The 23010-nt window shown below is 52.0% G+C and overlaps 1 protein-coding gene across 2 annotated transcripts in view; it reads right to left on the bottom strand.

The window, feature by feature from the left end:
* Window positions 1-23010, bottom strand: part of Arhgap8 (Rho GTPase activating protein 8) — a 47574-nt gene that overhangs the window by 2009 nt on the left and 22555 nt on the right. For both annotated transcript variants that reach the window (XM_052160192.1, XM_052160191.1), the window contains exons 4-11: window positions 22697-22828; window positions 19276-19362; window positions 14476-14574; window positions 13691-13801; window positions 4448-4521; window positions 3798-3875; window positions 2551-2679; window positions 342-445 (exon numbers count right to left, since the gene is read on the bottom strand). In XM_052160192.1, the coding sequence (XP_052016152.1) occupies window positions 342-445; window positions 2551-2679; window positions 3798-3875; window positions 4448-4521; window positions 13691-13801; window positions 14476-14574; window positions 19276-19362; window positions 22697-22828 (814 nt within the window). The remainder of the gene's footprint in view (window positions 1-341; window positions 446-2550; window positions 2680-3797; window positions 3876-4447; window positions 4522-13690; window positions 13802-14475; window positions 14575-19275; window positions 19363-22696; window positions 22829-23010) is intronic.

The following is a 23010-nucleotide window of genomic DNA, read 5'->3' as shown; positions in this document are numbered from 1 at the left end:
CGCATGCTCACACACACACACACACACACACACACACACACACACACGAACATGTACACTCATATGCGCAGAAAGCCAGGAATGTGACATCATACGACACACTGTCCCCTCTGCCCCCCCATGGCTCCCATCTCTGGGCCTTCCATTGGACTGTCAGGCTTCTCAGAGGAGCCAGGCTGGGCCTTGAGTGAAGAAGTCCTTTGGAGGTTAAAGAGAGTAGGGTTGGCTGTGACTTTGGACCTGAGGCAAACAGGACTGGTCTGCTCTGGGACTGCTGTCGAGAGGCCCCAGGCTTGGGGCTGGCCTCCCTTCTCCTGGGAGGCAGCTATAGCCACACTTACCTCATGCAGGAAGCCCATGAGGTAGCGGAGGACAGCGTAGTTGTGCTCTGGGAGGCTCTGCAGGATCCGACGGCAGTGGGTCACCCGCAGGCTGCTCTCCACACCTGCAATAGCATGAGGCTGCTGGCCGGGACAGCACAGTCCCCAGGACAGCCTGGCCATGTGGCTTTGTACAGCACCGCACTACTTCTGCCAGGCTCCACCCACCTCTGTGTAATGGCCACAGAAACTACAGCCTGCTGGGAAGCAGGGCAGCCCGTCACTCAGCAAACAGCCAAAGGCTACACTGGGGCCAGTAATCTATACCCACATGGCCGTCCACATCTGGCCCAGCAAGTTTCTCTCTTAATAACAGTTTTGTTTGTTCTTTCTACCTCCCAAGTGCTGGCTTTAGAAGCGTGCACCACCATGCCAACTCTCAGTAATATTTTACTTGAACACAACCATGGCTGTGTGTTGACATAACCTAGGGCTGCTTATGGGTTACAAGGATGAAGCCAGCAGCTGCCGTGGAGACTGTGTGGCTGGGGAAGGCTCAGCGTTTACTCTCTGGCCTCCTCTAAGACAGATGCACCTACCTATGAGTCTCAGTGTACATAGACCACTGTGTGGTTCCTGGGGAAAATCCCACTTTCGGTGTGGGCGTGGAGGTCTGGATGTGACTGTTTCACGAATAGACTCTCAGTTCCCTCAGTCGCCCTCCATTTGAGTTTTGAGACAGGTTCTCAAGTGTCCCAGACTGGCCTCAAACTTAACTATGCAGCTGAGGATACCCTTGAACTCCTAAGCCTCCTGCCTCCACTTCCCAAGTGCTGGGATTACAGATGGATGTCTCTGTGCCTGGTTTATGAAGTGCACAGGAGGGATGGAGTCCAGGGGTGCGGGGGGAAACCCTACCAACTAATCTACAGCCTTGGATCCTCCATTTGAACTCTAAAACTAAACTAGAATCAAGTGTGGCTGCAGAAGCCTGTAATCCCAGCACTTGGTAGACAGAGGAAGGCAGATGGATCACTGAATTTAAGGTCGGCCTGGTCTACAGAATGAGTTCCAGGACAGCCAGGGCTACACATAGAAATCCTGTCTCAAAAACAAAACAAAACAACACACACACACACCAAACAAACAAAAAAAAGCCACCCATAAATGAGCATTTACACAGCTCCCTGAGATGTGGGTGCACACACTGGTGTGCATGTGATCCTGTTCCTGAGTCCCCAGCCTCTGACACATCATCACTGCCCTTCCATCGAGCCTGTGCGGTGACCAGGAGACCTGGAACTGCATGAATGCTCCCTGCAGAATACAGGATTCCTGACTATGAAAAGCTTGAGGGCTTTCTAATAAAAGCCGCTGTCTCAAGGAACTGAGCTGGCTTTTTTAGTAATCTCAGTGGACAAGGAGTTGTCTGTGATTCACATTTCCAGGGAAACAAGGGGCCACCAGACCAGGGCTGCAGATGATACAGCGTCAGGCTCCTCTTCTTAGAATGATAGTCACAGAGAGGACATGGGAGGGACACAGGCCACCTTGGTTATCGTGGTCGTCCCTCTTAACCCCTCCCCGGGAAGCAGGCAGAGCAGCCGAATATCACGACACTGATTCTGACAGCAGTCAGCTGAGCACGGTGTCACTTGTTTTGAGCCGAGGATGTTCTGAACTTTCTACCCCTACCTTCCAAGAGCTGGAGTTACGTCCACATAGCCCCATGCCTACTTTATTCGGGCTGAGGATGGGATGCAGGTGAACGCTCCATCCACTGAGCCCCAGGGGATGTCACGTGAGGAGAGTAAGCACAGAGGAGCCACACGACTTGCCCCAAGTCACACAGCCAACTGGAGACGGGAAAAGCCACAGAGACACAGTCAGCTCCAGCCTGGTGCGATGACTCTCCTAAATTCCCTGGAGTGAGCTCACCAGCAGTCTGTGGAGACTACAGCCTTCCCCAGGGCTCCCAGGGAGGGCAGGTACACTTCACTTGAAGGAGAAATGCAGCCACCTGGGTAGTGACACCAGGCAAGTTCCCCTCCTGCACCCCACGGACAGCATTGGCTAAGCCTCACTGAATGAATAGAGGGGTGGGACCCATGCTCCCCTCCGCTGACCCACAGGGACCAAGGTTGGGCGGACACTGCCTCAGCCGAGACCAAGGCTGACCCGGGTCTGTAGTCAGGGACATTCTGAGGCCAGGGTTCAAGTGGGCACATACTGGTGATCCCGAGAATCTGCTCGTAGGCTTGGAAGGTCAGCAGCGGCTGGGGTAGCTCTCGAAGAAATGCCTTCAGAATCACGGCTGGGAGGTGCATGTCTCCATAATCATCGAAGTTCACAGGCTTCCCTGAACGCAGGACATGATGTGGTGATTAGGCACCCCACTCAGCCCTTGGCTCAGGGACTTGAGGGGGGGGATATGGGTCACAGTCATGTGCCCCTGGGATGCCTCTGTCACCACCTGGATTTTGGGGTGCTCTACCCCACCAGCTTCCCTCTTATTGCTATGGTATCACCTTTTTGAGGGTGCCCATGGAGTCAGCTATGGTTCCCTGTGGTTTTGCTGTGGATGGAGGTTTGAACTCTAAGGTCAGGGCCTTGGCTCTGGACTGTGTGTGTGTGTGTGTGTGTGTGTGTGTGTATGTGTGTGTATGTGTGTGTGTATGTGTGTGTGTGTGTGTGTGTATGTGTGTGTGTATGTGTGTGTATGTGTGTATGTGTGTGTGTGTATGTGTATGTGTGTATGTATGTGTGTATGTGTGTGTATGTATGTGTGTGTGTATGTGTGTGTATGTGTGTGTGTATGTGTGTATGTGTGTGTGTATGTGTGTGTGTATGTGTGTATGTGTGTGTGTGTATGTGTGTATGTGTGTGTATGTGTGTGTGTATGTGTGTATGTGTGTGTGTATGTGTGTGTGTATGTGTGTGTGTATGTGTGTGTATGTGTGTATGTGTGTGTATGTGTGTGTATGTATGTGTGTGTGTGTATGTGTGTTTATGTGTGTATGTGTGTGTGTGTGTGTGTGCTACTGTTGGATGAATGGGCAATGCAATCACAGGAAGGGGGTGGGTGGGTCAAGCAGGGTTAAGGAGTAAGTGTCCCTGGGAACCAGACAACTACTTGTTTAGAGTTATTTGGGGGATGCTCCCAGCTCTGGGCTTGCACGGTGGGACCTGCCTTGGCAAACCATCACATGATTGATGTCCCTACCTTGCAGTGTTAGTTCGACCTGTGTGGCTCCCTGGTGTCAGTGGAGAAGGCACACAGGCAATGAGAGCTGGGGCAGCACCTGGCCTAGCAGCCTGGAGTCTGGACACAGGACCCTTCGTTCTACAGTGGTTAGGGTGTCAGGGCAGCAGCCCCTTCCAGACCTGTTTCTAGGGTTAGGGTGAGAAGGAGTTACACCTGAGGACTGGGGGTCTGCAATCAGGAATCTGGCAGGAGGTAGGGGCCTGGGGCATCACCTTGATTGTATAGCCGCTGCACCTGGTGGACAGTCTGGGCACTGGCTGATCTCCGGAACAGGCCCTCAGTGCGCAGTCCTATAGGAAAAAGAGACCGAACACCTCAGATCCCTGCGCTGTGGGCTTCCCAAGATTTTGTGACTCCCTTGTCTGTGGCATCAGCCTCCTGTGGCTACAGGTCAGGCTTTTCCGGTTATCTGATGTCCCAACTCCAGGCCCTCCCTCCTGCTCTAAGAGAAGGGTGTGCAGAAACACACAGGCCTGTGACCAGTTGCCCAGGACTCCTAGCAGTTTTGTGATCCTGGAGAGAATACTCAGCCTTTCTTCTACCCAACATCACCAGTTGGCTGCCTCCCCACCAGACCCCTGTGGGCTTCACAGCTAGGAGAGGAAGCCAGGCCTAGCACATGGTGTCACATGGAAGCAGCCTGGAGACTGAAGTCCTTCTAGTAACTCCTGCTTCTCCTCCCTAACTTTCCCATAGACCCACACTCATGTATACACACCCTAAGTGACCACAGGGCCTTTGCACCTGCAATGCTTCTTTCTGCCTTGCAAGCCAAAGGTCATATGCACCCACACACTTGTGGGGTGTTTGGGAGCTGAAATAAAGTCCCATTTGAGTGTCCCCGCCAGAGGCAGCTCCTTACCTTTTTCTCTCAGATATGTCACCGTCCAACGCAGCACAGGGGGGATGAGTTCACCTTGATTTTTGTCTCTGAGGCTGAGGGAGAAGAATGTATTGGCTTATTCATTCCAGACCTTGATGGCAGGCATTGCCATGGGAAGGTGCTCAGATTCCCCATTCCAGAGAAGATACAACATCAAGGAGTCTCCAGAAAGAGACAAAGCTTCAGTCTCCATAAAGTAGCCATGAGTGTCCAAACTTTGGAAGGACAACAGAGTGCCGGAACTCCACCCAGTGTATGATGTGGGGAATACTCGGGGCTACTTCAAGGCAGGGTTTTGAGGGATGAGTAGGAGCTTGCCAGAGAAAAAAGTATTACAGTCAAGAAGATAGATTAATATCTAACTGTAAGCATGGACTCAGGAGCCTAGACTAGGCACTCATTCAATTCTAAGAAGTATACACATGCCTTTAATCCCAGCACTTGAGAGGCAGAGGCAGGTGGATCCTGGTCTACATAGTGAGTTCCAGGACAACCCAGACCACAGAGGGACCCTGTTTTAAAAAAATAAATAAATGAAATGAAATGAAAAAAAAAAGTCCATGATCAAAGCACAGGCCCTGAGACGCAACAACAGCAGACAGACGGAAGGACTCGATGCAGTCTGAATCCTTAGCATCTAGTGCTGCCTGGGACCTCAGACGGCGGGCGCCACGGTATCTTAGGATAAGTGTCTTGGTGTCATCTTCACTTGCAGGGGAGTTGTCTCTCTGTGCACTGGCCATGGGCTGGCCCACACAACCCGCTATGGGCCATAAGCAGACACAACACACGTCTTGTATGATCTCCTGACTGGGCCACACTTGCTCCAGCCCCACCCCCATGCCCCAGGGAGAACAGATGTTCCAGGTAGAGGCCACTCCTCTGGTCTGGCTGTCAAAAACAATAAGATACACAGAGTGGGCTGAACCGAAGTTGCTCCACAGACTTCATGGAACCCCGGGAAGAATGCCTATTGCTACGACACGCTGAGGGTGAGACTACTTGTTACATGGCCTCCCCAACAAGAACTGACTGAGACACAGAAAAAAGACCTGCTGTTGGGCTGGAGAGAGGCTCAGGGCTCAAGAGCACACACTGCTCTTCCAGGGGGGCCTGAGTTCAATTCCCAGCAACCACATGGTGGCTTACAACCATCTGTCATGAGATTTGATGCCCTCTTCTGATGTGCCTGGAGACAGCTACAGTGTACTCACATATAATAAATAAATCAATCTTTGGGCCAGAGTGAGTGGGGCTGAAGCAAGTGGGGCTAGAGAGAGAAGAAAATGTCTGAAAACAGCTACACTGTACTTACATTAAATAAATAAATAAATCTTAAATAAAGAAGACCTGCTGTTGTAATGTGCTGAGATGGAGACTGTTTGTTACACAGCATGACCAGGGACAGCTGACTGATACATACTTGCTGCTAGGCCCGAAACTGCAGGGAAGGCCTTCAGGGTCCCCTGAAGAGGAAGGTGGGTCATGACACTGGGATGGGAAACAGGACAGGTACGAATACAGAAAGCACCTATTCTGTTCCATGAAAGTGAGATGAATGTTTTAGGCTGACTGGAACTTGGATGGGGAAACCGAGGCACAGATTGGTGGCATGACTTGCTCAATTGAGTGCAGAGCCAAAGTGTGTGGCAACCTCGGTTCTTCCATCCAAACCCAGCACTGACCTCCCTGATCCCCCATTTCCCCTTCTGTTAAGTGAGTTGATCTGAGGCCTGTCTCCAGGCTTGGGTGTGGAATCATCAGGATGACACACGAGTAACATCCTCCAAGGCATCCCTGTTACTCTGTAAGCAGCCATCAAACCTACTCTGTTCCCGTGCAGGCTGTCCTGGGTGGGATATTAGGGACAGACCTTAAACACTGGGCTCAGTTCAATGTGCAGTGCTCATGAAGCAATGGTGTCCACGCATCTGACTCTGTATGTGGTTTGATGGAGATCTTTCTCTCAGCTAAAGACACACATGTAGGACCCTGAACAGCCACCATGAGAGGCCCAGGATTGGGTGGGCCCTTTCTAGCCTGTCCCATGTCAACTTCCTAGTTGCCAGTTGTCAGGGAGGAGGCGATGTCTCTGGAGAGGGAGGAACAGGGCAAAGGAGCCACACTGCTGCTTTCTAGGGAGCCTGACAGCCTGTGCCAGCCTTCCCCAGAGCTGTGCCCTTGACAGCCAGGCCTGTAGCCTCCTGAGCCTCAGTCTCCAGTTTTGTAAAGTAAGGGTACTGACAAGTCCCTCTCCCGAGTCTGGGGATGCAGGGGTATTGTTAAGCAGGAAGGCAATAGTATCAATGCTAGAAATCATTCTCATGGGGGCTGGAGAGATGGGTCAGCGGTTAAGAGCATGCACTACTCTTCCAAAGGTCCTGAGTTCAAAACCCAGCAACCACATGGTGGTTCACAACCATCCATAACAAGATCTGACACCCTCTTCTGGAGTGCCTAGAGACAGCTACAGTGTACATATATATAATAAATAAATCTTTAAAAAAGAAAAAAAAAAAAGAAATCATCCTCATGCCAGGACTGAGCCGTGTCCCCAAGCAGAACACAAACGGCCCATGGCAGATGGAAACAAGTTGACCCGACAAGCCATGGTGACCGTCCAGGTCACACAGAAAAAAGCAGACTGGCTCTCTTCTTGGAGAGTCCTGCTTAGCATGCTGTACAAGGCTAAGCCACTAGAGACCCCTTTGCCTGGTGCTTCCCCACACTTTGCTACTTAAAAGCACATCTTTGGGTGGGCAGAGCCTTTGGGAGCACTCAACCCCATCTCTGTCAGCGGAGAAAACCCAGGTTCCCTTAGGGAAGAAAATTTTCCAAAGTCTCCCGTTCACTAGTCTTTGGTCCTAAGGAGTGGCACTCTGTGTCTATCTGTCAGGGTTTATAGTAACCAGAAGTCGCTGCTAGTTGCAGTGCACCCCCAGTTCAGAGTCTTTGTCAATGCCTCACAGTCCCAAGCTCTTACTTGGTGGCCCAGAGAGAGGCTTGTTCCCTGGACTAACAAAGTCAGTGCCCAGAATACCAATGATCCCAGGCAGGAGAGCAGATGGGCCGCACTCACTTCCTGCCTGGGCGGCTATGCCCAGGGCAATGGGGGAATGTCATACCATGTCCCTCCTGAGCACCTCAATGGCACGGGGCAGGGGCAAGTCTTTGTAAAGATGCTGCTTGGGGCACATTAAATCCATCCCCTGAGCTGAAGAGCCAAGGGCACCCTCAGAAGCAGCCTGGGACACAGCAATGTCCAGCCATCTGCCCGGAAGGCACTGGGGAGGCTCTGCTCATAAACCCCACCTGTCCCCTGGGAGAAGGGCTTGGCATCAGTCGAAGCATGCTTTTCTTACTTTTGCATGCCTTGCGTGTGGTGAATGCACAAACAGGGGGGGTGTGGGGTAGGGAGGAGAAGCGACGACAATGAAGCTGGTTGGCTGTTTGCAGGCAGTGAGCGTCGTCGGGTCTGTCCCAGGGCTCTAGCCTCTCCAGCCCTCTAAGACCGTCATTGTCTCCCAAGCCTATGCCAGAACTCTGAAATGGTTGTCCAGTCCCCAAGACGGAAGGAATAACCACAGTGCCCACAAAGCCCCTTGGCCACAGGACCAGCCAGGGAGGTCCCGGATGCCAAGGCAGCTGGACAGTGCCGATGGACTGGTGGTCGCTGCTGTGTCTCATGCCTTTGAGAGTCTGCTAGTGGCAATAGTTCATCCCCGTTTTTACAGAGAACAAACTGAAGCTCAGAGGTAAATTGTTTTACGTGAAGTCACACTGCCTGATGAGGGTACAAGCAGGGTCAAAATCAGGCTGAGAGGTGGCACAGCGGTTAATAGTGCACAGTCTCCTACCCAGAGAAGCTGAGTTCAGCTCCTAACTGAGCTCACTGCTCTCAGCTGCTAGTAACTCCAATTCCAGGGGGTCTGGTGCCCTTTTCTAGGCCCCAAGGGTACTACAAATTCACACACACACACACATAATGGATATATGATGTATTATAATATATAATACACACAAATTTTTTTGAGACAGGGTCTCACTACCTAGCCATGGCTGTCCCGAAACTATGTACAGCAGGCTAGCCTTGAACTCACAGAGTTCTGCCTGCCTCTGCCTCCTGAGTTCTAGGATTAAAAGCAAATGCACAAAAGGCACAGACTACAGCTTGTTTATGGAGTTGGGGCATCTGGTGTCAGTGAGGGAGCTGGGCAGTTACAGGGTAGCAGGGCTCAAAAATGTGGAGCCTTAGGCCTACGGAACCAGCCCTCTCTGGATGGGCAATTCGAAATGGCTTCACAATTGTGAACCATCTCTAACTTCTACCGAGGTAGAGAACCTATTCTGTCACTATAACAAAATCCCTGATGCTGTGTCATTTATAAATAAAATACTGTTCTTTTTATAGTTCTGGAGGCAGGACATTCAAGTGCAGGGGGCCCTTGATCTGCTGGGCTCCTGGTCAGGACTTCTAGAATACCGTAATGTGACAGAGGGAGACTGAGCTCACGAGACGAAAAGAGCATGAGGAGCTTCCTACCTATACACGTCACCAGAATGAACTCCCTAGAGAGACTGTCCAGGCCTACTCCTGCGGTTGGAGCCTGTGACCCATGTGCCTCTCGCTGGGCCTCCTTGCCCTGCTGGGAGGAGCAGTTCCATCTGACACACTGGCTTCCAGGGATGCTTGTTTCACAGCCTGTGGACTCAGTAAGTTAGGCCAGCACACACAGCACAGAACCAGGGTCCAGGGCAGCCCTCTCCCCACCACTAGGCCAGTCGCAAGGGAGCAGGTCAGATACTCTGGGGACATCAACAAAGCACAGCGCAGGGCCTGGGGAATGGTGCACAGGTAAAGCGCCCATCGGTCGTGCAAGTAAGCACACGAGTCTGAGCTCAAGCCCTGAAACAGCATTAAAAAGCCAAGCAGGTGAATGTGCGTATAATCCCAGCAACTGGGAAGCAGGTGATTCGCCCTCTGGCTGTAAGTAGACCCAAGGGAAACAGAAAACCCAGGAACTCACAATCTTACATGTGAATTCTCAGACCACCGTTAGACATAATAAGGACTAAGTGAAAACAAGTAATGTGTTCAGTAACTGCTATAGAACAAACAGAATCTGGTACAACCCCCAAAGTGACACCAGGCAGATACGGCTAAAATCGGCCACATGTGGTGTGGCTCCATTTACTTGAAATGTCTGGAATGTGGAGCTGGGAAGTGGGCTTGTGCCTGTGGGGGCTTGTGAGGCAAGCAGGGCTGCAGGTGTGGTGGGAACGTTCTGGGATTAGACAAGAGTGGCAGTAGCCCGTGGCTGTGATAAACTTAACCGACACAGCATCACATACTTAGAAAAAGGGAAGCTGACCCAAAAACCCAGGCCTGGACAGTCCCTAGATGCTCAAGTAGGTCAGTCCTACATCCGGACACCATATGCTACTCCGAAGGGCAGGTGGAGGAAGTAGGGGAGTGTGTCAGGGGCGAGGGGGCACACACATCCTAGTTTGTGTGGAGCTATCAGGGAAGGCTTCCTGGAGGAGGGCGAGGGAAGGCACATATTCTGCACGCTCTGTGGCAAGGCCCATGGTCACAAAAGGCTCTTGGGCAGGGTTAGTGAGGAAGGCAGTGGCTCATCCCTAGACATAGAGAAAGTGGGATGTGTAAAGTCAGTAGGTCAAACTTCCCAAACCTGGAAGGCTTGGCCCGCCTCGTCCTCTTTTCCCAGGCCCACAGGTACCCAGAGACTGATGCTTCTCTTCCCTCCCTCCCTCCCCGAGGATGGCAAGCAGCCTGTGTATTTCTGCGGTGCTGGGATGGAGCCCAGGGCTAAGCAAGAGCCTCCCAGCCCCGGCTGAGCCAGGAGACCTCGGGCTCCCTGACCCTGCCTTCCTCTGCCGGCTTAAGCAGCTCATTCCAAGCGATGGCTTTCTGTCGTGAACTTAAATCAGCAAATTAACATTGGCGAATAGGCTTTGGTTATGAATTTTAATGTCTTCCATTCATTCACAGTCCAAACAAATTACATATCGGGTGCTTTATTTAATACGTTTATTGCCATTTTATTATAGTCATTGGCAATGAGACAGCATAAAATATTAATTTAAAGAAGCAATCACACAGATTATGTCTTAAAGTGGCGTGCCCGGAATGTACTCATAGGCATCTGATGTTGCTTGCTATCCCTAAAGAGATAATGAAGTGGATTTTCCCGGGTGGTGCTGGAGTGGCCGCAGTGGAAACACACACTAGGCAAGCAAGCGCTCTACCACCCGGATGCACCCCAGCTCCGCCTGTTTGTTCCATGTATTGATTGTTAAAAGCAGTAACTGGTCTTGGAACAGAAATAACTCTAGCGATGTGACAGTCCCAGTAGCCTCCTGTCCACTGACAACTCTGTGTCAACACATCCTGCAAGTGCTCAGGTCACCGAAGGTATCCCAGGTGGCCTGGTTGGGGAGTGGTTCACTTCATAAAGACCCATCCCCTCTTGGTGAGGGGAGGAAAGGGGAGAGGGAGGAGGGAAATTCACAAGACTCAGGACACTCACCAGAAACTTACAAGACATAGGAGGCTCGTATAAGGTTATATAAACAGTGAGCTACTGCTAGGAAGGAGAGCCTCTTGGAGCTGTCGGCCAGTCCCACAGGGGCTCTAGGAATGCTGGGGTGTGGGCTTCTCATTGATACAGCCGCCTGAGTCACCTATGTTCCTACCAACAACTCCATCAATGCAGTGACCTGCAGACTAGACTCAGACAGAATCCCTCCTTAGTCTGTCAATCTCTCCCTTCTGAGATGAACAAAAATAGCCCCTTCTCCAGGACTGGAGAGATGGTTCAGCGGTTACGAGCACAGTCTATTCTGTAGAGGACCCAGGTCTCATTCCCAGCACCTACATGGCATCTCAGCCATCTGTAACTCTGGTTATAGGGGATCTGATGCTCTCTTCTGGCCTCTGTGGGAAGCAGGCACATATACGGTGCATAGGCACACATATAAGCAAAAACACTCACACGTATAAAATAAAACAAAACCCAAGTCTTTCCCCCAAACTCAGCCACACCGTTGAGCTGCAAGACGGACAACAGCCACTGACAGGTTCCCAATCGCGATGGTCAGGCGCGTGCACAATGTATGAATCTGCATGGTACCTTGTTTTCCATTTCCAAGTGGTTGCGTGTATATGTGTGAGTAGGAGGTGCAACTATGGACAGACGACCTGGGTGTCCTACTGGCCAGTAGGCGTTGATTAGGTTAGGCCAGCTGGCCAGTGAGCCCAGTACATGGCGCATCACAGAATATGGTGAATTACAGTGTGCTGTGGCTTAGTGACAAGCACTCCTAGCCCTGTTTTTAGTGGGTTTTTTGTTGCTTTGTTTTGAGAAGACAGAGATAGCTCTGCGGGGTACGACGGGACATCGGATAGTATGGCTGGAGCCTTTAGTTGGGGCTCTGAATGGAAGAACCACTAGGGACATTGGCAGCAGAACCATAGAGGCAGAAAGGGCACAGAGGCGCCTCAGAAACATCCTGAAAACTCTTGATGGCCTGGTGCCCCTGCGATGAGCTCTCACCAGCGGCCCTTAGAGGGGATCGTGGTTACTACAGGCACCTGCTCTCCCCTGCCTTTGGGGTGGCCACAGGGGAACATCTAGGATATGTGGACCACCAGGGAATCACAACAGCAAGCTTTCATAACCCATGAAAAGGGAAGTACAGAATATATCTAATTAAAAAAAAGAAAAGGGAAGTACACTTTTAGTGGCAAGTTTGTGTTCTAGTTTGGGAGGCAAACTATTTCACCATATACTGCATCTTCTCTCTGAGAACGTGTGGTTGGGTAGGGAGGTACTGTGTGACCAGTAGGAGCAGGCACAGGTGCTACTCAAGCTGTTAAGATGGGAAGTAGCCATGTGCTCACTCAACCTGGAGTTGGTCCAGCAGACCACACCCATCACGACAGAAAGCTCCATCAGACAGTGAGGATGCGGGGAGACACACGGAACAACAGTCCTCTTTGTGATATCCCAAGATGCTCCCCTCCTCCCCTGTGGATGCAACGTATTCGTCTATTCAGGGGACACCGCTTTACCGCACCTCCCTAGCTGACAGCTACAGAAGCATGCGACAGCCTCCTCACCACCTCGAGTGAGGTGCTTCCTGATGGCTCTGATGACTAATTAGCTTAAAACAACACCCCAGGTTGCCTTACAGCTCAGGTCTAGAACAGGTGTGGGCTGGTACCCCGAGGCTCCGGGGTATACTTTTTGCTTTTGCAGCTTCACAGACTCTTACTTATATAACCCTAAGGGGCTACCCTGGGCTCACCAAGGTGTCCCAGACAGCCCCTATTTCAAGATGCTACTCACATCAGCAAAGTCCTTCCTGCAAGCCAGTTGCAGCCACAGGTACTGGGGGTTAGGATGTGACATCCACTGGGCATATTTTTTTCTACACATGCACTGGAGACTGTGAGAGCACGTGGGATAAGTCTTATCCCAGAGCCCACACATGAAGACGTGAGGAATCCTGTCCTGGTAGTTCAGGAAGGATAGGCACAAACTTAAATCCCCAACAGACTTCCTTTAAACTCTTCCCAGGGCTCCCAACTCCTCAGGGACCGTTCAAGCCGCCAGAGCTTTAAATGAAAATCAAACCTTGTACAAGTCTCTAACACACAGCATTAACTAAAGGGCCCGGCTCTTCCTGAGTGTGCTGTGGGCAGCTTGGCCTTAGGATAAAACACTACCTTGGATTTATGTCAGCCAAGTCTACTACCAGAGCATGAGACCCCCCCCCAAAGAGGGACAAACTCATGACCCAGAGGGTGGGGTACATGGGTATTGGGGGTAGGCTGGGGGTGCTGTGTGATGAGGTACGGGGGAAGGCTTCTCGGGGAAGGGCCCAAGATACATGAGAAGGAAGCTGGCCTGGTGAACAGGTAGGAGATGACAGATCCACCAAAGATCAAAGTCCCATGAGCATGTCTCACTTGGAAGATGACGGGAGAGGCCCAAAGAGCAGGAAGCCAGCACTGAAGGGTGACCAAAAGCTCTTTGTCTTCCGCCCAGGCACACATGGAGGCAATGGGCCCTCAGCCTCAGAGGGAACTTGACCCTTTATCTCTCCTGCAGGGAGGAGGCAGAGGCCTGGGGCAACCTCCCTGGACAGAGAGGGGCCCCACTGCTCGGAAGAGCAGAGTATCTATTCTTCACTTACTATTGCAGGCTGACGCCGAACTGCTGGGTGGGCAGGGGCGGCCGAGGTGGTGGCGTCTTGGAGGGAGGGGGCGGCTGACCTTTGTGCAGGTTTTGCAGCTTCTCGTCATACCTATGGACACAACGGGAGAGTGTCACCTCACAGGGGGACAGCCGTTTAGCCATGGAAGTCATCTCCACAGTGCTATGTGGAGACGGAGCCCCATCAGTACCAAGAGGAAACCCACAGATCCTATCTCTGGAAGTCTAGGGCATCCTGGGCAGGGTGTGGCATCCTCAGAGAGCAGTGACGATGGGCCTCTCTGGAGCTGGCCTGCCTGGCACAGGCCTGAAGCCACGGTGTCTCCGCTCCTTGACCCTGCTTTCCGGCTTGCCAGATACTCAGTGAGGCATTCAGCAGGAGCTGAATGAAATGCTAGCTGTCTTCCCGAGCTCCCGCGCCTGCCACTCCTGGAACATTTCATTCCACACACGGCTCACCAGCACACCAGGGAACCCCTTTCATATCCGGCTCAGAAGCAGACCGGCAAACCCGTGCCTGGATGTGTTTTTAATCAGTTTGTACTTGCACTATGTGCAGCTTTCGTGGCTTGCTCTCCCTATCGTGTGTGTGTGTGTGTGTGTGTGTGTGTGTGAATACTGGACCCCAGAGCCATGCTGGGGTGGGGGTGGGTGGGTGAGGTGGAGTTGAGGGACGGGGTGGGGTTGAGGGGGCGGGGAGGTTGGTGAGGTGGGGTTGAGGGACGGGGTGGGGTTGAGGGGGCGGGGAGGTGGGAGGGCCCTCACCGCACTACTTCCGGAGGGATGAGCAGCTGGTCGCACTGAAGGTTTTCTCTGAGCTCACGCAGGTTGCTGCAGTAGGTGACTTTTTTCCCAAACTTGTGACTGAGGAAGGAGAAGCAAGAGAATCAAACGTCGAGGGGCGTGTCTCTAATCCCAGCACTCAGAAGGCAGGGGCAAGTGGTTCTCTGTGAGTTCAAGGCCAGCCTGGTCTACAGAGTTCCAGGACAGCCAGGCTGTTACACAAACCTCATCATGAACGCCTCCCAGCAAACAAACAAACAAACAAACAATCAAAAGACAAGGCACGCGCTGAGACCCAGAATATGCCAGAGGCCCTAGAGGCTCACCTGTATAAAATAATTATGTCTGTGAATTTATGTAGAGCACACAGCACAGGGGCTCCTTTCTATGTGGAGTGGATATTTGTGTCTTAGCTTTCTGTCACTGTGATAAAATACTCAGACAAAGACAATTTAAGAGGGAAAGGCTCATTTCAGCTCAAAGTCCAAGCTACACTCCCTTGTGACAGTGACATCAAGGCAGGAGGCACTCGAAGCAGCGGGTCACCTTATGTCCAGGCCAGCAGAGGATGTACACACGTATGCTACTGCTCAGTTCCCCTCTCCCTATATACAACCAGGATCTGCTTCCCCGGGGAATGGTCCCGCCCACAGGGTGCAGAGCTTTCCTCTTCAATTGGGATAACCAACCCCTCACAGGCAAGCCCAGAAACCCATCTCCCATGTGATTCTCGAAACTGCCAGGTTGACCTTGATACCACAACTGTGTGCCAGCTCAGAGGACCAGTGGGCCGAGCCTGCATGTCTGGAGTCACTATGGTCCGAGGTGAGTGGAAGTTTTGTGTTGGGCCATCTCCTCTCCCTGACAGACCAAAGGGCAGGGATTTTGGGAGACTGTCCAGGTGAGTCTCAGAAGGCCATGGGGAGATAGCACAGCCTCTGACATCCCTCCTATCCTCTCTCGGGGATTTGGGACAAAGCACTTGATCTGCCAAGGCCTGGGTCCCACTGATACCGACTCTGAACTTGAGCCACTCGGCAGAATTGCAATGACTAGAAAGTTCTGTGCTCAGTAATGCCAGACTCTGCCTCAGTTAGAACAACCTGTGTGTTCTCCACATTGTAGATAATGTGAAATTAAGATTATCCAACTTCCCGCTGCCTGAAAAAAACAAGACCACGGGGATCTGATAGATGAGACATCCCTGTGGGCAGAGTAGAATTCTGGGTCCAGTGCCAGTTCCAGCCTAAGCCACTCCCCACACCCCAAGGGAGGTCAAGGCCTGTGCACTGGCTCCCTCTTGTGGGCAAGAGTGGATCAGACCTGGGCGCCAGATTCCACCCCTTAGCAAGGTCGCTTTCACAGGCTGCAAGGGTGCTCCCTCAGCTATGGAAGAATGCATGCCTTGGGCCCTGGGACAGGGCCCTGACCCTTGGGACAGGTCTTGTGGGATGTCCTCACCTCCTATCTGTTCAGATAACAGACAACTTGGGGACAGTTTGGCCTCTGCTCTGGGGACACTGAAGTTTCCTCTGGGGTATGAAGTGCTATTAATGTTTTTTGGGTGGACAGGAAGAACCCGCTGAGCCTACTGAGGACCTAGCTGTCCTGTGAAACTTTCTAGACAGTGACATCTGCTTCAGCACTCTGGGGACTTCCCATGTCACTCCTGCCCACCCAGGAGCCACACGCCACTTTTCTCTCTGTAGCTGCCTGACAATTCCTGTAAGCCAGGCACCCTCTGGACTCTGGGGTTAGAGGGTAAGTAGACATGACCTGTCTGGCCTTTTACACTGGTGGAAAGGATTTGAGCAGCTCAGTCGTGAATTCCAGCACAGGCGTGGGAGAGGAGCTGTGCCACAGCCACAGCTGACAGAAGAGACTGAGTCAGGACAATGCTCAGGATCCACGTCAAGTCCGTGAGCACACACTTCATCCTGTGTTCTGGTTTCTTCCTGTTCTTAGATCCCATTCTGGAGCCCTTCGCAAGCTGCGTTGAGATGCCAAAGCTGTTAAGTTCAGACTCCATCTTAGAGAACCTGACCTGAGTTTGAACTCTTGTAAACTAGCAGGCTGGTACCTAGCATTAGTTTCCAAGTTGCCCTCCAACAAACATGAGACTGACTCCAGTCTCTAGGCTAATGCCCAGTAAGACCAGCATTTCCAGGTGACACCCTCAACAAGACCAGTGTCTCCAGGTTATTCCCCCAACAAACCTGCACCCCAGGTTACAAGCCCACCCCCTGCCTAATGATCACCAATGCAGAGGGGAGCAGAAGTTAAGTTTATGATGTGATTCCCAGCACCAGCCAATGATGTTAAAGACCACAGCACTTTCCAATTGGATGTTTGTTGTTTACTATAAAACCTTGCCCCAATAGACACTCAAGGCTCCCCCACCACCAAAACCGTCTTGCATGACAGCGGTGCATTGGGAGGACCTGAGCTAGCATGAAAGAATAAAGACCCTGCTGTGAGTTGCATCAGATCTGCTCCTGTCTGTTTTGGGGGATCACTAACATTTCCCTGGCACAACTATGGAAGCTGCACGACCTCTCTGAGCACCAACCTCCCCTGTTTAGAAGTAGAGAAGGCATGGCTGACTACATAAGATGGTTTCGTGTCTATAACATAAAGTAAATAGATAATTCAATCCCCAAAGGATAGTTACAAACATTCTAGAGTGAACCAGGCATGGTGGTGCATGCCCCATTCCATAGAACATGAGGGCTGTGGGGGAGGAACACTGAACTGTAGGCCAGCTGAAGTGTGTGAGATAGGGCTTGAAGTGAGGCAAGGCCACAGGACTTTCCAGGAGCCACTGATGGAGTGTGTGTGTGTGTGTGTTCTTGTGTGAATGCACATGAACATGTGTGTGTGTGTGTACTTGTGTGAATGCAAATGAACATACACACCAAATAGGGATGTGTGGTGTAAGCACACACATCAATGCAGGCAGACATTCAAGTGGTGGGGTCCTGGGGTCTTAGGCAGGGTAGGGTCTTAGGATGGGTGGTCCCCAGGCAGCTGTCAGGGACCCAGGGCAAAAGAAACAGCTTAAAATGGCACCAGCATACCCTCCACACGTCCAGATAGGTGGGGAAGACTATGGGTGGGCAGGGCTGTGGCCCCCTCAATTCTTCTAGTTCTTAAAGGTGCCTGCCACCCTTGGTGTGGGATTCCTGCTTCTATCCTCAAAGCCAGTAGTGTGGCATCTTTAAGCTTCTTTCCTGAAAGGCTATTCATGAAGGACCCCATTGTTTGCCTTGAGCCTGGGGGGACATTCCAAGTTGTCTTCTGTTTGCATCTCCTCTGCTTAATCTCATCTGCATAACCCCTGTGCTGTGGAACGTGACAGAATTGCAGGCTCTGGGACCTGAATGACCTTTAAGGTCATTCATGGTCCAGCGAAGAGAGGGGGTCTGATACCAACAGTGTGGCTGTGTCTGATGATGGAGGCTGGAGAACTCAGCCCTCAAGGAGGCAGTAGGAGGTGGGGATGCAGGAGGATGGGAGTTTTCCATGCCCTTGGTGGGCTGAATGCCTTCCTGAAGTCAGAGGGGAGAGGGGAGAAAGGATGTGACACCCATCCCTGCCTTTGTCCTGCTGTCTCACCTATGCACAGGGCACAGCATGGACGTTCCTCTTGGCTGTGGACTTCTGAGCCACCGTAGGTAGATATCACAAATGGGAGGGGTCGGGAGGATATGATAGAGGAGGAGGCAGCCAAAGGTTTCGAGGGCCCTGTCCAGCAAAGGGTGGCCTCCCTGCACTAAAAAGCTCGTCCTGAAACCATCCCGAGTCCTCCTGGCTGACCTGAGTGTCCCAACCTGCCTGAATGAAGCTCAGCCACTCACCACGTGGCTGGGTGCAGGTTGTGCCTGATGCATGTGGCTAAATGGAGAGGAAATAAAGATGTCCCTGGGGTCCCAGCAGAGCCAGGTCTTCTTATGGTTCCCTGGAGCTCTTCCTGATACTGTCAGAGAAATCACTATCCAGTGACAAAGAGTCCAGACTTAGAAGGAGCTGATAGACAACCCCATGTTTCTGGGCTGTTTGCTCAGGTGCAGGGAGTGAAAGCCTAGCCCGTGGGCTTGGGGTGCCCATCCTGAGTTTCCAGGAAAAAGTCTGTGCCCTCACCTGCTCCAGAGAGGAAGTCTGAAACATGGCCATGGGCATGTTGTACAGTTTTTACTGGCAGTCCCTCTATCCGTCTGTCCATCCATCTATCTATCTATCTATCTATCTATCTATCTATCTATCTATCTATCTATCTATCAGGGTGGTCTATCTGCACCCAGAGGGAGTGGAGACAGTCTAAAGGCCCACTGTGGAGCGTCCACATCCACAGGACCAATTGGACACCTGGGCACTAAGCTCGACTGAGCCTCCTTGCTATAGCATACTCAGGTCATTCCCTGAAGACAGAGTGAGAGCCCTTATGCCTGTGTCTCAGCTTCCATAGTTACAGTTACCCTGCTGTGTAAACTGAAGCCCTTCCTGGGCTTTGTGACCTTGACAGTGACCTTGGGAACCAAGATACTGATGCAGAATGCGGGCATTCCGGTCACGGTGCACTTAAAACACTAGCTGTGACATCGATGCCATGGGGGCAGCATTCCTGTCCACAACCTCAGAGAGCCTCAGTGCATGGCTTGGGTGGTCATGTGACCCCTGTGATAGCCTATAGACCCCTCAGAGGCAGACCTGCACGGAGCCCTCCGACAGAGGTGTATCTCAGAGATGGTGGCGGGCATGAGGGTCTACGGGGTACGCACTCACCTGATGAGGGGCTTGAAGATGCTCCACAAGGCTTTGATGAGGCTGGTGGGGTGCACCACATACAGTGCCTTTAGGTTCTTCTTGTACCTGGGGAGGGAAAGGTGAGGTGATTTCAGGTTCCCCAACTCTGCCACACTCCACACTGAAAGACTGCCCAGCAGGCCCGAGCTGCAGAAAGTCCATTTCTCAGCAAGGTCAACTAAAGGACATGGATTAAAACTCAGAAGGAACTGAGCTGAGGGAATTTGAGAGGCAGAACCGGGTGGGGCTCTGTGAGTTCAAGGCCAGCTTGACCTATGTAGAGAGTTCCATGCTAGCCACGGATACACAGTGAGACCCTATTGTGAAACAAAACCAGAAAGGGAAGGAGTTGGGGAGATGGCTCAGTTGGCAAGGTGTCTGGGGAACCCCAGAACCCACGTAAGAAAATCTGGGGTGTGGTAGCAGGTGCTTGAAATCTCGCTTGGTCAGCCTGCCTCCGGGGCAAGTTCTACGCAAATGATAGACCCTGTCTCAACAACCTGATTGAAAGTGACCTCTGTTGCACACACACACACCCACACACACACACACACACATATCCCTCTGCCTTGACCTACCCACTGCATTGTTCACACTGCATATCGGTAAAGTGGAACCCGTGGCTAAGGATATTCTCACAGGTGCAGAAGATGGGTGGACAAGGGCGTGGAGCACAGTCCTAATCCAGGAAGGCCCAGCTGCTGCTCTCAGTAAACCTGCCCAGAACCCTCATTAGTAGCAGTGTCTTATGGGTAGTATGGATAAGGCCATAGGGACTAGGGGGAGGGCACGACTTACTCCACAGATTGCTGTGAGGACCCCAGCCCATTGGAATGCTGCCCCACGACAGCAGTGTCACAGCTAGTGTTTAAAGTACACCGTGACCGGAATGCCCACACTCTGAATCTCAGCCTGCTGAGAGCTAGCAGCTCAACTGCAATAGCACACCAGAAGGCCCCGACCTGGTTAGGGTTTGGGGGTGAGTGTGACACAGGCCTCAGGACAGGAATCAAAGCTCAGACAGAGAGAAGAAACCATCTAAGCAGAGAGCTGAGGCGGCCTGGCTCAGGACACCAGAGCAGAGTGGGGGAGGACATCTGGAGGCAAGGGAGCCAGGCTGGGAGGAGGAGGGGCTGCATCAGGGAGGAGTCAAGCCAGGGCAGAGCACTGGAGTGAGCACACAGAAGGGTGCGCAGGGATCCCTGTGAACTCACTGTCAGCTTGGGGCTGACCAGTAATGCCACAGCCTGAAGCAACAATAACAATAGGACCTTTAATACACAGACCTCAGAAAGGAGGCAGGATCCCGGGAGAAATGACAGGGCCCAGGCCTGGGGTGAGACAGGGAGGAAGTCTGGAGAGATAGAAGGGGCGAGACTGGACCCTAAACCAGGCTGAGGGGCACTGGTGGAGACAAGATTTGTGTCGTGTGAGCACTAAATGATAGTGAAGCTCAAATCAAAGGCCGTTAGCCCTCCAAACTCGTGGCCACAGACAGGCTTCAAGAAATCTGCTGCCATCTGGGCATGGTGTGGTACATGCTTTTAATCCCAGCTCTTGGGAGGCAGAGGCAGTCACTGTGACTTTGGGGATAGCCTGGTCTACAGAGTGAGTTCCAGGACAGCTGGGGCTATACTGCGAGACCCTGTCTCGAAAAATAAAAAGTAAAATCAAAATGAAAACTTAAAAGGAAAGAAAGGAAAAAGGAAAGAAAGAAATCTGTCACCGTGGAATTCCAGAAAGCAGCAAATCCCCTCTGTGCACCTGGAGCCCAGAGGTCATAAAAACAGAACAGGCAACCTGACGTACCTTTCACCCTGCAGTCAGAAAGGTCAGAAGGTCACAAAAACAGACAGCTTATGTCCTACCTCACAGCTTCAAAAATCCGTTTATCCAAATACATAAATACATAAATAAATAAATAAATATCAGTTTCTGGTCCTCCCACCCCCATGCTCTCTACAGAAACTGACCCTCAGACCCTGCACAGTGTTTTCCTGCACCCTCTGTTCCAAGCCACAAGGCACGAGGACACCAACCTCTCAGACTAGCAAGGTCTGCCCTTGTCATTTTGAGGTTGAACTGAATCTGTTCTTTCTTCTTCCTCCACTGACTTATTTCTTACATGTACACCACGGAATGACACACCAAGTCACATGTCCTTGTTGATGTGAGAAAAGAGGAGAAAGGAGGAAGGGAGGGGAGGGGAGGGGAGAGGAGGGGGGAGGTCGTGTCCTACATGTCAGTCAGTGCTGGCCAGTGCCCCATTGCCACCCAGCCCCTCAGCCCATCAGCAGAGGCCACCGGCGGCATCTGGAGATTTGATGCTGAGGCCCTGTGACTGGAGCATCTTTTGAATCACATCTACACAGCTCCGGCCACAAGGTGGGAGAGCCTGGAGCTAGTCCACACCCACTGAAGAGGAGCTGCTCTCTTTAGAAGCCTTGAACGGGGCGAGCACTCCTGGAGTTAGGCTGGGTGAGGAGTGGACGCTTAGCAGACCGAGGGCTCACTACCCTCCGCCTATCACAGTCTTAGATCGTTTCCATGCCTAAAGCGCCCACCTGTTTTGTTTCTATGGAGCCAAGATAAAAATTCCCATTTTCTGCCCCCACCTCCCTTCCCTAGAGAGAGGGAAAATCTTTATCAAGTTGTTTTGTTTGGGTTTCATTCTTGAAATATGGCCAAGTGTAGCCCGGGCTGGCCTCAACCTTACATAGCCTAGGATGGCCTTGAACTCTTGGTCCTCCTGCCTTTATCTCTAGAGTACTGGGATTACAAGCATGCCCCGCCATCTTGACTGAGCATGGGAAAGAGAGAGTTCAGCTCCTCCAATCTGAAGACCATGCTGTCTCTCCCTTTGACCTCTGCCTGGTACCCGCTGGCCCAGGCTAAGAGCAGGGAGCCAGAAAGTACTCCACCCCTCCGCAGGGACAGTTGTGTCCTCTGATGTCCTTCAGCGGGTGTGTGAATGGCTGTTCACATTGGATACAGGTGGCCTCCTCTATCTGCAGGTATGACCTCTCACTCTGTCACCCTTCAAAACCCAGTGGCCTGCTAGGCATGGTGGCACATGCCTCTAAACCCAGCCCTTGGGAGACAGAGGTTTGGTCTATCTACATAGAGAGTTCCAGGCCAGGCAGGGCTACACGGTGAGAACCTGTCTCAAAAACCTAAACATAATCACTGCCTTTTGCCCAGGTGCTAATTCTCTTTAGACACTTCTGCCTCCAGCAACGGGACAGAAGTGTTGAGATTCTGTAGCCTTCTTCCAAATGGGCTCACTCCATCACTGAAATGAGGTGCTAGTAGCTGTCCGTACCCACTGCATAGACCACGGCCACATTCAGTCCCTGTGTGCCCCCCCCACTCCTGTGTCCCCCTCCCCCCTTGTACGCACTTCCTGTCAAACTCCTTGTAGGCATTCTGGAGCCAGCCTAGGGATGGTTTGTTCTGGCTGCTGAGGCCGTAGTGAAAGTAGACAATAGTGTAGTCATTCTCCACGTGCTGGTCCAGCGTGTACTTCAGATACCTGGAGGGCACGAGACACAGGGTTCCTTCAGGACAGTTGTTAGCTCTACACAGAGATTTACTAACATTCATGAAACAGAAACCACCACCACGGTCAGCCAGCAGGGGGCAGGAGCCGGCTATGTTCAGGGTGTATCCAGGACCATGTGGAGACTCTCCTTGTCCCATAGGTGACACGAGACA

This window comes from Apodemus sylvaticus, chromosome 17, assembly GCF_947179515.1.
Source record: "Apodemus sylvaticus chromosome 17, mApoSyl1.1, whole genome shotgun sequence".
Lineage (NCBI taxonomy): Eukaryota > Metazoa > Chordata > Mammalia > Rodentia > Muridae > Apodemus > Apodemus sylvaticus.
Note: the sequence above shows the minus strand (reverse complement) of the source record. Positions and strands in the feature narration are given on the sequence as shown.